Raw genomic sequence first — 13,867 nt, forward strand, 5'->3', positions numbered from 1 at the left:
TTTCACAGCTATTTAATAGAGAAACAGTGAGACTCGGGAACCCTGGGTTGAATTCCAAGTTTTGGGGGTGAGGGCAGTGTGCTGTAGTGGTTAGACCCTTTCCTTCTAGCTTGTCCCTTTCTGTCCTGTCCTCCCAGCTTGTCCCTCTCTGCTTCTGCCCTCCTCCTTGCTCCTCTCACCCTATGTTCTAGTCAGGCTATTTTAGTACAGCAAGGGAGACCAGTGAGAGCACAAGGAGAGACAATCTCCTCTCTGCTCTCAGTACCACTGTCTCATGCTACAAGTGACCCTGGGCTTCAATGATGAGCAAATGTAGAGAAATTCTGCTTGGCACTTGCAGCCCTGGGCTGCATCATGCTGAGGGTAGACAGAATCTTCAGAGAATTTAGCTGCCAGACTCTTGTAAGCCTCTACTGAGCATACGAAAGTGGTGACTTTTCCAGAGGCTTATCCCCCTAAATTTGAGGGATTTTTGTGGGGACAACGAAAGGTTCCTATGTGACCACAGTGGTGACACCCCGCCTACTCAACCCTCTGCCAAATTTTAAGTTATTTCTCGAAGCTTCTCAGTTTGTGTGTGTGTGTGTGTGTGTGTGTGTATACACACACACACACACACACACATACACATATATATACATATATATATATAAATAACATTTGAAAAACAGCATTTTTTCCCCTTAAACTTGTTCTCAGAAACAGTTGAACTGCTTTTGCTGAAACTTAAAATCAAGCAACCACCCAGCCTGGAAAATTTTCAGCCTGAATGGTTAGTTTGGCATAGTTGTCTGCCAAAGTTGCAAATAATTGAAAACAGGAATATATACTGAAAAGCGTATCTGTATAAAACATAACTGATGATTTTGGAGGGTGATACATTGTGCAGTATTAAATGCTGGGTGCTTCATTGTGGTCCCTTGTCCTGAATGTCAAGGAAGATTTTCAATGCACTTCCAGCTGTGAGAAAAGTCTTAATTTTCTTCATCGCAATCAGAGAACAGATGCACATTCTGTGTTTCAAAAGAATATTTATGTTAGAGGAACTTAATTTTGTGCCTGTGATGTTCATATCTCCTTTGTCACCATCTAATTAACTGGAGATCCTAAAACATTCAATTTTAGAATTGCTTTCTTATCCCCCTCCTTCCTATATCTGCACTGAAGTTAGTCCTTAGCATTGCACTTTATAGATCTTTTCATAGAACTTATAGTAAATTTACTGTCTCATTAGATCATCTTATTACATTTCCCTTTGGTGCCCCTGGCAATGTGTTTCCCTACAGCTTTGTACAGTCCAATTCTGAAATAATGGGGCTTCCATTTCCTTTGGAGATTAATCAACAGTCTAGCAGATATTACCATTAAGGAAATGCTTCCTGCTATTTAGCTCAAATTCATTTGTTGAGTTTTATATCATCACTACTTTGGACCACCCTAAACAACTTTCTCCTGCCCTGATGTTTCCTTCCTTTTGTTTTCTTGTAGAGTTTATATTATCCCTTAGGTTTCTTCTGGCCATGTATTTACATATTTAGTTGTGTTAATCTTCTTTTTCTAAGTCAAATCTTGGCTCCCGTGAAAAGGATTGATATGAATTCACAGTGTAGAAAAGGATTGAAGTGGCAATATGGTGTTAAAGAAGTTATAAAATATAAATCAGAAATACTAATGATCACAGTAAAGATGAGCTGAATAGATACTACTTCATTACAGGGTGGCTATCCCACTTCCTTAGATAGGGGTGTTTACAATTGTCTATTCTTACATGCCCGTTTATTTTCTGAAGCTAAATTGCCTTTTGATGTAAGATTGTCTTTAAAGGAGAAGTGAGAAGGCTACATGGATGAATTCCATTGACATGGAATCATCCAGCCATTGTTCCAACACTGGGTGCTGGCCTGTTAGTCTTGGCATCTATTGTGTTTGCCCTCCTACCCCCAATATCTCCTTTTCCAGATGCTTTAGAGAGTGTCTTTCCAATCTCTGTCTGTCTGTCTCCCCACCTCCGTGCTATGAGGAGTCCGGTCTCTACTGCTGCAGTAGGCAGCTATTTTAACAGTCTTAACCCAATTGTTGAGAGAAGAGAATTCTAGGTTTTTGTAACTTTAGCTGATAGCATACAGGTCACCGTGGTATCTAAATGATTGGTGCCCTTTTGGCAGGAGCATTTTGTAATGCTCTTTATTGTACTAAGTGGCTCAGTTTAAGAACAAGAATACATTCCTTCTACTAAAGCTTAGTCAGCCTTCACATATCCTGTCACTGTTTTTGCTGCATAAGTTTGAACACTGATGCGACTAACTGCGGTATCTTCTATGGTAAATTTAGGAAAACAACAGAAAGAAACAATGTCATCCGTTATTTCTGATCCCATTCCATCTAATTTGGAAAAGAAACGTCATATGCGTTGTACCCACTTATTCCTAACGAATGAAACCTTCATGTTGCTGTAGAGGGAGGACAACCCCTGACTTGTGTTTTTTGATTTTATATGGCAATGTCTTGTCTTAATGTGTTTGTGGTGTTTTTAATTGAGTTGGTTATTGCAGAGAATTGTCCAGATCAGAACCCTCGTCTTCAGAATTGGAACCCTGGACAAGATCCTGGAAAGAGAGTTATCATCAAAAACGGGGATTTGTTTCGTCTGAATTTGGATGCTACAGTGCACTCTATAGTCATACAGGATGGAGGTGTGTAATGGCAAAACAAGCCACGTTCTTCAGTCAACTGTTATGTCCCATTTTTAACACGTTTCTGATTTATGTCCAAGCACATTTAGACAGGTGTAGGTGAGTGTGACAGTGTTGGCTGAAGAGGGAAGGCAGATGAGGAGGGAAGTTGGCATATACAAACAAACATCTACTTCCCTTTCCCTATTCAGGTGTTATCAAAACACTTGCTCTTCTGCATTAGTAATGTGTGCAGAAACCCGGCAATGAAATGTGAGAACTTTATTTGTGTTTCATTTGAAATATTTAGTGGAAAAACTTTGAAAATTAGCATTTGTACTTTAAAAAAATGGGGCTTTTTCACTCTGATGGTTCTGGTTTTTTAGGAAAGTTCAGAATTGAACATCATTCCAACAAATACTTTTGCATTGAAAATGTACACTATTTTAAAATCTTGGATAGTTTCAATATGAAAATGATCACTTTGAAGAAAATAAAATTTGAGTTGTAAAATTGTCCAGTGCTAAATGACTAATATTTTTGCACAAAATGACATAAAACTTACTTATCACTTTTGCATCTCTACTGGTAACGTGCTTAGGCTCTGTAGCATATCTCGGTGTGTTAAGAGTAATATGTTGTGATGTTTTGGGGACCAGACAGATCAGTAAGAGGTTCTGTCACTGCCTGTCTTGTAAATTTTGGGGGACTTTGTGCTGTGCAGCTAAAGTTCTGTTCCCTGACACCCAGTATCCAGCTCACAAACAAAAGGTCTCACCAGCCTAGTTACTCTTTACAGGTTGACACCAACAGCTCTTCCAGTCCCGAGTCTTCCCAAATACCTGTTCCTCAAATTCTTAATTACTGGACACTCAGACTCTTTCCCTGTGGCTCGTCACCCTTGAAGGCCTGAAACTGTTCTCTGCTTCCCTAGGCATATGCACTCCACACTGTTTGCACAGCAGCAACCTGTCTGGGATAAAACTAAATAAGTTTTTAAATAAACACAGATTCAAAGATGAATTAGTAAGGGAAGGCAAACACATACAAGTCACATGGAAAATCAACATAAAGAGGCAACCTCAGGCTTTTGCAGTTCATATTAAAGATAAAATCCCTTTTCTAATAAGAGTTACCTGTTGCATTAAAGCAATTCTCCCCCACCCCAGAAGCTATTCCCCTTGAGCCTGTTCCCCCAAATTCTGGATTTAAAAAAAACCTCAATTCTAAGCCTTCTTTTAAAAGGCTTCTTTAATTCCCCCACTCCTCCTGCCCATGGTGGTGACTCATGGTTAATCTGTGTGGGGAGCCAGGATGTTCTTTTCAGTTTCAAATTGTCTCAGTGTCTTTCCGTTAACTCTAATGGTCCATCATTGTCTTTTCCTGGGCTGGACAATGGGTAGTTTCTTGATGCCGGTTTTGTATAAACAGCAGGCTTAGGAGATGCCCCTCCCTGCTTGACTACTCACCGCCCTGCTGAGAGATAGCTGAAGTGCACCACAGACTGAGCACAGTTTTCTACATACACAAATTTGTAAATTCATACTCACAGCCTGTATACATTACGAGCTTTCATAAAAGACCTTACTTGATGTGTTTTTTATAGTACAATAATACAGTATGCAGTCAGTTGGTTTAACTGTTCATTGCTGGGGTTTAAACCTTCTCTTTGCCCCTTGGGATGTCTGGACCCTGGTTGTCACACATACACCACGTGCAAGCTGCCCACAGCAGCCAATGTGCCTGTATAGTGTTGTCAAAAACAACAAGGAGTCCGGTGGCACTTTAAAGACTAACATTATTTGGGCATAAGCTTTCGTAGGTTAAAAAAAACACTTCTTCAGATGCATGGATAGTGCTGTGTAAGTTATGACTAGATTGCATAATGGGACCCAAGACTCCCATATATCTCCAAAGTCAAGAAAAATGGAGTGATGATTCTAATTCTTGGGAATTAGTTAATTCGTCTCTCTTTCCTATCATACTGTAGGCATTGGTAGGTCTGTCTAAATTTGAACAATTTTGCTAGATCATTCCATATCTGTCTAGTTGTCTTGATGTTGCAGTCATTATTGGTCCAGTGGTATTGAAGCTTCAATCACTAGCTCCTCAGCTTTTACGGCACTTCTTGCTTTTGTGTCAAGAGTCTCAAATATATAAACAGATGAACAAATGCCCCTGGCTCTTGAATGGGATAGCTGCAAGAGACTCTAGGAGCCTTGTAAAGCAGAACTTGGACAATAACTTTCTAAGGACAATATCTGATTGGTGGAATCAATATTGATGCAGTGTTTGTTAGATGTTGAGAAAACAAATTGGCAGAACAGATTAGCAATTATCATACTTAATAAAACTAAGACAGCTTGTCAAAATGTCATTATACTAGAAGTTACAATTCTGTTCCAGATAAATTTTAACATGTGACTTCCTGAAAAACCCATTTCCCTTTCCTAAATCCATTTAGAAATCAAAATGATTTAACTTCCACTAACATTTAGGGTGGTTTTTTTTTTTTTAATTTTGGCAATCTGTTTCTTTAAAACATAGCTTAATACTGAAATATTATTTCCCATAGGATTGCTTGTCTTTGGTGATGATAAAGATGGATCCAGACATATCACTTTGAGAACTCGCTTTATCCTGATAAAGGATGGTGGAGCGCTTCATATTGGAGCACAGAACTGTCGCTATAAATCCAAAGCAACTATAATCTTGTATGGCAAATCAGATGAAGGTGATCATGTGCCAACATTTGGCAAAAAGTTTATTGGTGTTGGCTCTGATGGAACACTGGAATTGCATGGGACTCAGAAGTTATCATGGACTTTGCTGTCAAAGACTATGTATTCCTCAGGGCTGGCCTCTGGTTCTTATGCATTTGAAAGGAATTTTTCCCGAGGGCTAAATGTGAGAGTGATTGACCAGGACACAGCACAAGTTTTGGTTGTTGATAAGTTTGATACCCATGAATATCAAAACGAAAGCAGGAGACTTCAGGATTTTTTAAAAGGTCAGGATCCTGGCCGCATTGTTGCTATTGCTGTGGGAGATTCAGCTGCTAAAAATCTCCTGGATGAAACCAGATTCACTATTCAAAATCTTCTGGGAAGTAAGCTTGTCAAAGGATTGAGTTACAGGTAAATAATTTTCTTTTCACTTCAAATCCACTTAGTCTCTCTAGATGTAGATATCCTGTGAACAGGGATTTGTGAAACCTTAAGGAAGTATGCTATTTTTTTCACAATCTAACACTGTTCACCCTAGGTCTGTCCTCCAAAGCTCGGCACACTGGTACGGTATGCAAATAAATGTCTTATTTACGGATAATCCCTTGCAGAAGTATTGAAGAGGATTAATTAGTACATTATTTAACAGTGTAAAGGCCTGTAAGTGCTTATTATAACACTTATAGCTGTATATATAGTGAATTTTAACACTTACTCTAGTGCACCAATCTTCATAACTTTTTTAATGTAATTGTATGACTAGTGCTTATTTTCAGAATTTGTCTTTCTTTTAAGTGCACAATTCAAAAGCAGGTGTTGGCATCTGATGCATGTTCCTAACACCTCTGGGGTAAGAAGTGACAAATTAGAAACCATTCAAAAAAGGGGCCCTAATCAGACCAAACAAACTTTAACTTCTTCCCTGCCCCACAGAAAAGAGAGAGAGTAAAAAGTGATGCAGACAGCTGCTGCATCCTTCTGTTGTCAGCACTTTTCTCTGGCAATTAATAAGAAACCAATATTTTGACACTGCATCTGCTAGGCATCTCAACTTCTCCTTCATAATGTGGTCTCTACAGATCACAATCCCATTTCCGACCACCTGGTCGTGGAACCCATTTGAAAGTGTGTTGTAGCCTATTAGGGAGTGTGCATTCGAAAGCCAAGGATATAAAATCTCTGAGTCGCCAGCTGTGTCTGTTCCTCTTTTTCTGCTAGCTTGAGTGGAACCCAATCTTCAGCTTGCACTGGGATTTGTTAGAATAATATTATTGTTAAAATGTTTATCTAATAGTAAGTCAATAGTGTGTCTTTGGTTTTGTGTCTTCGTGCCCCCTCTCCCTCCCACCATCACCTCCCCATATTCAGACTTGGGCTATTATGCTCCCTCTGCTTCAGCAGTTCAGGAAAAACGTCAGGGTTCCAACTTCTTGCCTTGACAAAATACCATTTTAGTGTTTGTTGTCCTAGAAATATCCTTGTGACTTGGGTGCCTTTTAAAGGGCTTTCCAGCAAGAAAGAATCCTCTGAGCCATCAGAGAAGGATCTAGTCACCTGGGACTGGGAGGCTTTCCTAAGTCTGGATTCTAGCCTCAGAAGTTTTTCTAGGAACAGCAAATGTGGGGGCAGTAGAGCATACCATAATATGTACCAGTCCCCTGGATACAGTAAAGACTCAGTCAAAGGTTGGTTGTGCCCTTGTGGAGACAGACACCTTGGATCCTACATCTCTTCCTGTGAGCATGAAGTGATTGGAGGAGGACCTCTCGGATTCAAGGTGCCCAGATCTGTCCCATAACCTCCTGGGATGGGTGTGCGGGATGGGGGAGGGTTGTACCTCCTCATTTGTATCAGCATTTGTTCAGTTGAAATGGAAAGATTCCCTACCTCATGTGCTGGGAGGGAGCAGGAGGTTTTTTTTCCCCCCATTCCTCCCCTTCTTGATTCCTGGCTGCTTTCACAGGTAGGCTGAGACTCCCTTCTTCTTAATAGAATTCTGTTTCCTATTGTCCCAGCAGCAGAAGACAGTGACAGTCCATGTCTCTTCTGCTGGCCACTCGCAAGTAATAGTCACTCATGTCTCATGTCATCTTACCTTTGCATTTTTTTTTTTTTAACTGACTTCCCTCCCACCCAAAATAAGAGATCTTCAGTCTGACAGTATCTCTTTGAATGTTCTTTCTGTCTAATGCTTATTTTGACTTCTTGGTTAGTGAGGCTATAGAAAGACATGTTCAGTGTAACATTCTTGCATCATTGTGATTAGACTAGAATACAGCAATTATGGGATTTAACCTGTAAAAATACTTGTTTTAAAAAAAAAAAAAGTCTACGCTTATGAATAAACTAGTGTCTGGGTTGAAGGTTTTAATTTTTGCCTTTAATTGGTGAATGATTGGCCATCCAGCAAGCTGACTGGCTGGCACAGATTCTGTTTGGTATAATAGGGTATTTATTTTTTATCAGAATTAGATTTTAATCGCCTAATCAGTAGTCCTAGGAATAAGGATTGCTGACTTAGTGATGTGACCATGCTTGATTTGAGTCTCAGAGCTACAATAGGATTTTTGTCTCAAACCGATGATTGAGAGTGTGAACTATGCAAGTAATAAACATAGCATGGAACAGTGAATGCTTACGAAAAATGTTACCCCCCTTTAATTGGTTTGCTGTGTACAACATCATACTCCAATTTCAAATGCTCTTTTTTAAAAAAAAATTACTGGAAAGTTTGATTCAGGTGGCTGTGTGATTAGAGTACATAGGGGTGTAGTAAGGAAGAGAGGAATCTTAAAATATTGTGCTTATAAATTCCAATAAGTCAAACCCCAGTTCTGATTAAAGGTCAGAACATATGAAGAAAGGCAGGGGTTAACGATGAAGGAAAGCACATTATATGAGAGGATATGTAGTGAAAGTGGTGAAGTAGAGCATGGAAGTCTGGGCTTCTGTTTCAGTCTCCTGTTTCACTCACTATGTGGTCTTGGACAAATCATTTCAGGGGGTGTCCGTGTAAAGTGTATGTACTGTATATGTATACATTTAGCTAAAAACTTCCCACACTGTTAATACTGCAAGTTCAGCTTCAACAGTGGATTTGGCACTATAGACAGGTCTCCAGGCTGGTTAGAGCAGGTTTGTCTGAAAGTCTTAACTGCTATCAGTGCCTACTCTACTCTAGCACTACCATAGTGGGAAACTTTGGCAAGTATTCTTTAGTGTAGACAAGGTCTGAATCTCTCTGTACTTGTTTTATGCACAAAACAACACTTGTTACATAATCTTGTGGTTTGTAAAATACTTTGAGGTCACTGGACAAAGTATTAACAATATTTCCTGAAGTCTGGAATCTTTAAAAAAAATAAAGAAGAGAAGGAGGCCAGGGGCAGTAGAAATGAGTGGTGAGCATTTTCCAGCCTGCATATGGGAACAACCAAATATTTTCAACAATTATCTCTTGCATGAGGAGGTCCCATTCTTCTATTGCATTTTGGAATTATATTTGTAAAGAGTTTTGGAAAAGAGGCAAAAGAATAAATGTTTGACTAAATTTAGTATGATTGTTGTATACAGTGTCTATTTGCAAAGCATTTAATTTAAGGGGATTTTGTGTTTAAACATTTACTTCATTTTTTGCAGGCAAGCCTGGACTTTAGTTGGTGTTATAGGTGGTGGAAATTCCTCCTGTAACGAATCTGTGAGAGACTATGAAAATCATAGCACTGGGGGAAAAGCTCTTGTTCAAAGAGAATTTTTCACAGTGGATGGTCAGAAGTTTGCTGTGAGAGCTTTTAGTGAATGGAATGAAGGTAGGAAAGCTTATTTGTGTGTTCGTTTTTTCCCTAAAAGCTTCATAGGCAAAATTGTTTTAAAAAACAATTTGGTTTATTTTCTAGAACAGTTTTTATTAATGCAAGTTAACTTCCTAATTACTGCAGTTATTTTTGTCTGTTTACCATTAATGTTGCCTAACTTTTGGATGAAATACCTTCCCCTCTATTTGGATTTGTATAAAAAATGAAAACTTTAAAATGTAAATATCCTTGTCTGCTTCAGTGCTGTGGGCATCCAACATACCATCAAGGGGACACAGGGAGCTGTATCCTTAGAAATACTAAAACCTAAAATCACCTACTGCAGGCTGGAGATCTGACAGGCTTGTGGGTTTTTATGTATCTTTTCCATATTTGCCTTTTTGGTTTCTTATCTTTAGTCCTATTAGAATATTGTGTTAATTGCTGGTGCTTGTGATGTTTGGAGGATTCTTAAGCGTGGCTGATTTTATTTTTCACAAAAGGGTCTCTGATTAGTTGGATTATTCTGACATGCATACTTCTGACAGTCTGTTGGTCTGGTAGTAGGCAGTATCTGAACACAAGAATATTTTTGGTGGTGTTGAATCCTTAACTGCTTTTCTTATTCTTAGTTCCATAGTCTTGGTGCTGATTAGAAAAAGGAAATTGCTTCTGAGGTCAAATTCCTTGGCAATAAATGTTATCGGTACTAGGAGTTCACTTTCATCTTTTATGATGCTAAAGGTCAATCTTATCATTTATTTCTTTTAGAAAACAAAACTGGTTGCAGGTCACTGAGTCTGGTGGCTGTTTGCAGCCTACTTTTGATCAGGAAGATCTGCACCAAGGCCTGTGACCTATAAATATCCGCAAGTCCCCTTGTACATTGTGAGGGCATTGTAGGATCCCCATTAAATGTATGGCTCTGCCTTGATGTAGCATCTTTGTCATGGGTAGTAAAGGCCTTTGTGTTCACCACAAAGCCAAGGAATATCTGTCTCTGGGTATGTCCTCACTGCCCACGTTACATCGCAGCCGCAGCAGCTGGGGGAGAGTTCTCCAGCGATTTTAAAAATAACCACATTGAACGAGGGGGTGGTTGACTCCTAGTGATAAAGCACTGTCTGTATCTGCGCTTTTCAGCGCTAAAACTTTTGTCGCTCAGGGGGGTGTCTTTTCACACCCCCGAACGACTAAAGATTTATCGCTGAAAGTGGCAGTGTAGACACAGCCTAAGTCTCTCTACTGGAGCTCTGATAGATTTTCAGATTTACAAAACGCTCCTCTTAATCAGTGGCTCAGTACAGTCACATTCGTCTGTTTGCAGTTTGGTCTTTGGTCTTTAAAAAGGATATGTATAAGAATAATATTCTTGGACTAATTATCAGACTGAAGGGATACCCATGCAGATAAGGTCTACCAGACTTATGAGATAGATATGCTTGGGGGATTAGTAGTTTTTCAAGGTCAGGGATACCCTAACTGGTCATGTTAGTGTTATGATGCTGTTCTTCAGCTGATTATCCAGGATGTATGCCATGAAAGGTCTATCTCCCAGTAAGCTTTTGTTATTGTCTGAGTTTGCATTCCTCTGGGATCCTCCCTACTCCAGTTCCATAAATATGTGGAACTGTTAATTTCCTAAGAATGGTTTCTCTTAAATTGTCCAAGAAGTTATGGAACTCCAGACTCTCCTTGTCTGGTCATATTTTGGGGGTCACTAAACTCCCACTTCACCACACTTTCTCTTCCAGAGTCCTGCTTACTTCTTTTAAACATCACCTGTCTGCCAGGCAGTTCACTTTCCTGGCAGCTTCCAGAAAACTAATTTAGTTTCTAGCATCATACGTTTGGGAACAACTGAATTCACTTATCACTTTTAAAGTGAAGGAGTTTCACATCTTTTTCAGTCTAAGAAGATCTAAATTTAAAAATACCAGTAGTTCTTTTTATGAAGTTTTCCCTCACTGAGAGGACTACTGCATATCTTTTATTCTTTTTGAGATTATACTCTTGTGGGTGATGGGCAAGGTATGTGAAGGGAATTAACAGTTTGCTTTCATAATGACCAAAATATTGGTTCTGAATTGCTTAAAGTCTCTCTGAAAAGTGACTATGGAAAAATGGCACCATCTGTTGAATATGTATATTGAGTTGTATCTGCCCACTTTAGTGACAAGTATGTTTTGGCTTTTTTATTTGTTAGCCATACTGGCTCTGTACTGCTAAGTGAGATAGAGCTGTATTCTAATATAATATATGGAGATACACCTATCTCATAGAACTGGAAGGGACCCCGAAAGGTCATCGAGTCCAGCCCCCTGCCTTCACTAACAGGACCAAGTACTGATTTTTGCCCCAGATCCCTCTTCCTGCACATGTATCAACGGAATTAATTTGAGTCCCTGTATCTGTGCAAACCCAGTGAAGGGTGTGTAGTTGTACAGGTGACCCTTGGCTTGCCAAGTCTTTCTTCTGGTGGTGGTGCATAAGGAAAGTACCCAGCTTTGTTCTCCGATCCCAGGTTTTACACAAGTTTTTCTGCCTTTCAGCCTATCATTTCTACTGGTAAAATGAGATCATTACATCTGAATCAGACTCGCCAAACATGAAGCCCTCAAGGTCATTTTACATAATCCCTTTTCAGAGCAGTACCATACTAGAAGGCTTCTTACATTTTCTAAAATGTTGGTTAAATATCTGAGTTCCTTATTAGTTAAAATAACTAAGTATTTGTAAAGTAGATGACATTTGAAGTTCTAGCTTTATATATTGCTGTATGCATCATTTTTCCTTTTTAGGTGTCCCACGTTCAGGTTTCCAGGTAGAGGCTATAGATGGAGTGATACTAGATCTGTTGGAGGATGTTAGTAAGTGGGAGCCTGAAGACCAGATTGTAGTTGCAAGCACCGACTATTCAATGTACCAAGCAGAGGAATTCACTCTCCTTCCCTGCCCAGAGTGTAGCAGATATCAGGTCAAAGTCAAAGGTAGGAGACTGATGAAAATGTAAGGTACGTACAATGTGACTGTGTAGAGGGGTGAAAACATTATGTACTAATTAGGATAATGCCCTGAAATGGCCTCTTATACTGGGAACAGTAAACTCTTCCCAGTGACAGGCTCAGACCATTCATCCATCTCTCCCTCCCCTCCCAGACTTTCCCCGGCTATATGCGAGGAGTACATTTCATTCTTTTAGTATATAGTTGTCATGATTTGTGACAATGTTAACTTTGCACCCACAAACACTGCAGTTTGCCTCTTTTCCTTTTTCCTCTTTACTTTTCTCAGTGGATATTTCAGAAACAATCTGATCCTAAAAGTAACTTCTCATTTGGTTCTATCTCCCCACCTTTGCTCCCTGAATTGTGATTTTCAATTCCTTTGCTTTTAGTGCCTTTGTTAACTCTTTAAATGTGCCATGATATATCCTCTTTTTAAAAAAATAAAATAAAATAAAACCTTCCTTTGACCCTGATTTTCTCTTTGTAAATCTTCTTTTTTTTTTTTTTTTCCTTTTTTCTTTTTCAGCAAAATGTTTATGCAAGTGACTCATCTCAGATCTCTTCTCATGCAGTGGATCTCTGACTGGTTGCAAATTTTCTTTGTTCTGGGCATAACACAGAAATGTCTCGCCTACATGTAGTTGACCATTTCTTTTTTTACTGCCTACGACTCCATTCTGTTTGACTTCACTGCAGTGCAGAGATGACTTGTGCCTGCTGCTAGTGCGGGGTGGGGCACAATTAAAAGTGCCCTCCCCAACAGCTTGCATCATGCCCCTGCCTACACGTCCCCCTCTCTTACTCTCAGCAGCCCCTCAGTTCCCAGCTGTGTGCTGCTGCTTCTCCCCACAGCAACAGTACAGCTCCCAGTTTGCCAGCTCTAGCTGTTGCCGTGTAGGGCGGGGGCACGGCTGCACAATGTGACCAAGCAGGGCCAGCAAACTCTGGCAAAAATTGGGCAGGGGGAACATGGACCCCACCTCCACCCCCCCATTTTGCCTCTGCAGCCCACTCCATCCTCTGAGACTACTGTATGGGCATCTCTGGTTTTCTTATACCTCTGTGCTCCCCCTTCAAGCCAAAACTTTTCCTCTGTGGAGGGGCGTGCAAGTCTTAAATCTTGAGCTTTCATCCTCTTCCTCTCATGGCTTTACCCTTAGCTATCACTTTTAACATTGATCAACTCACCATATAATTTGACACCTAGGAATACCTCTGTCTGTCCTGTTGGCCTCTCAGATTTATGACTTTGCCTTGGACAATATGAGCACCTTCAAACACAACTCTTATCTCCCCTCTTTCTCTTTTAGACTCAGAACTCTTATTTGTTTCCACTGCTTGTAATCCTAATATCCTTACTTCCTGAACTTTCCTCTTTCTCCTCTGATTGCAACTCTGTTTCTTACTGCCTCTGTGCCTCTGGTGAAACACATGTTGTTGCAATTGTATCTTCTCATCTTGACTATATAAGAACTTAATTCTCTAGCCTCCGAGTCCTAGCCTCCAGTCTCCAGCATCTGTGGAATGCTGCTCCTCATTTGCTCTCATGTATGGAAGAAGTACAACCAAATTGTTCCCCTCCTAAACAGGTCTGTCTTCCTATTTGTTCTGGATCCAATTTCCTCTTTCTTGTTCTGAAAATGTCTTTCCAGTGTTGGTGAAAAAGT

At 39.9% G+C, this 13,867-nt stretch overlaps 1 protein-coding gene across 2 annotated transcripts in view; it reads left to right on the plus strand.

Moving 5' to 3' along the window:
• The window catches only part of CEMIP2 (cell migration inducing hyaluronidase 2), a 74,899-nt gene that overhangs the window by 30,680 nt on the left and 30,352 nt on the right, over nt 1-13,867 (plus strand). For both annotated transcript variants that reach the window (XM_024211016.2, XM_024211015.3), the window contains exons 3-6: nt 2,553-2,693; nt 5,248-5,809; nt 9,038-9,207; nt 11,994-12,182. In XM_024211016.2, the coding sequence (XP_024066784.2) occupies nt 2,553-2,693; nt 5,248-5,809; nt 9,038-9,207; nt 11,994-12,182 (1,062 nt within the window). The remainder of the gene's footprint in view (nt 1-2,552; nt 2,694-5,247; nt 5,810-9,037; nt 9,208-11,993; nt 12,183-13,867) is intronic.

This window comes from Terrapene carolina, unplaced genomic scaffold, assembly GCF_002925995.2.
Source record: "Terrapene carolina triunguis isolate 2854851 unplaced genomic scaffold, T_m_triunguis-2.0 Scaffold113, whole genome shotgun sequence".
NCBI lineage: Eukaryota > Metazoa > Chordata > Testudines > Emydidae > Terrapene > Terrapene triunguis.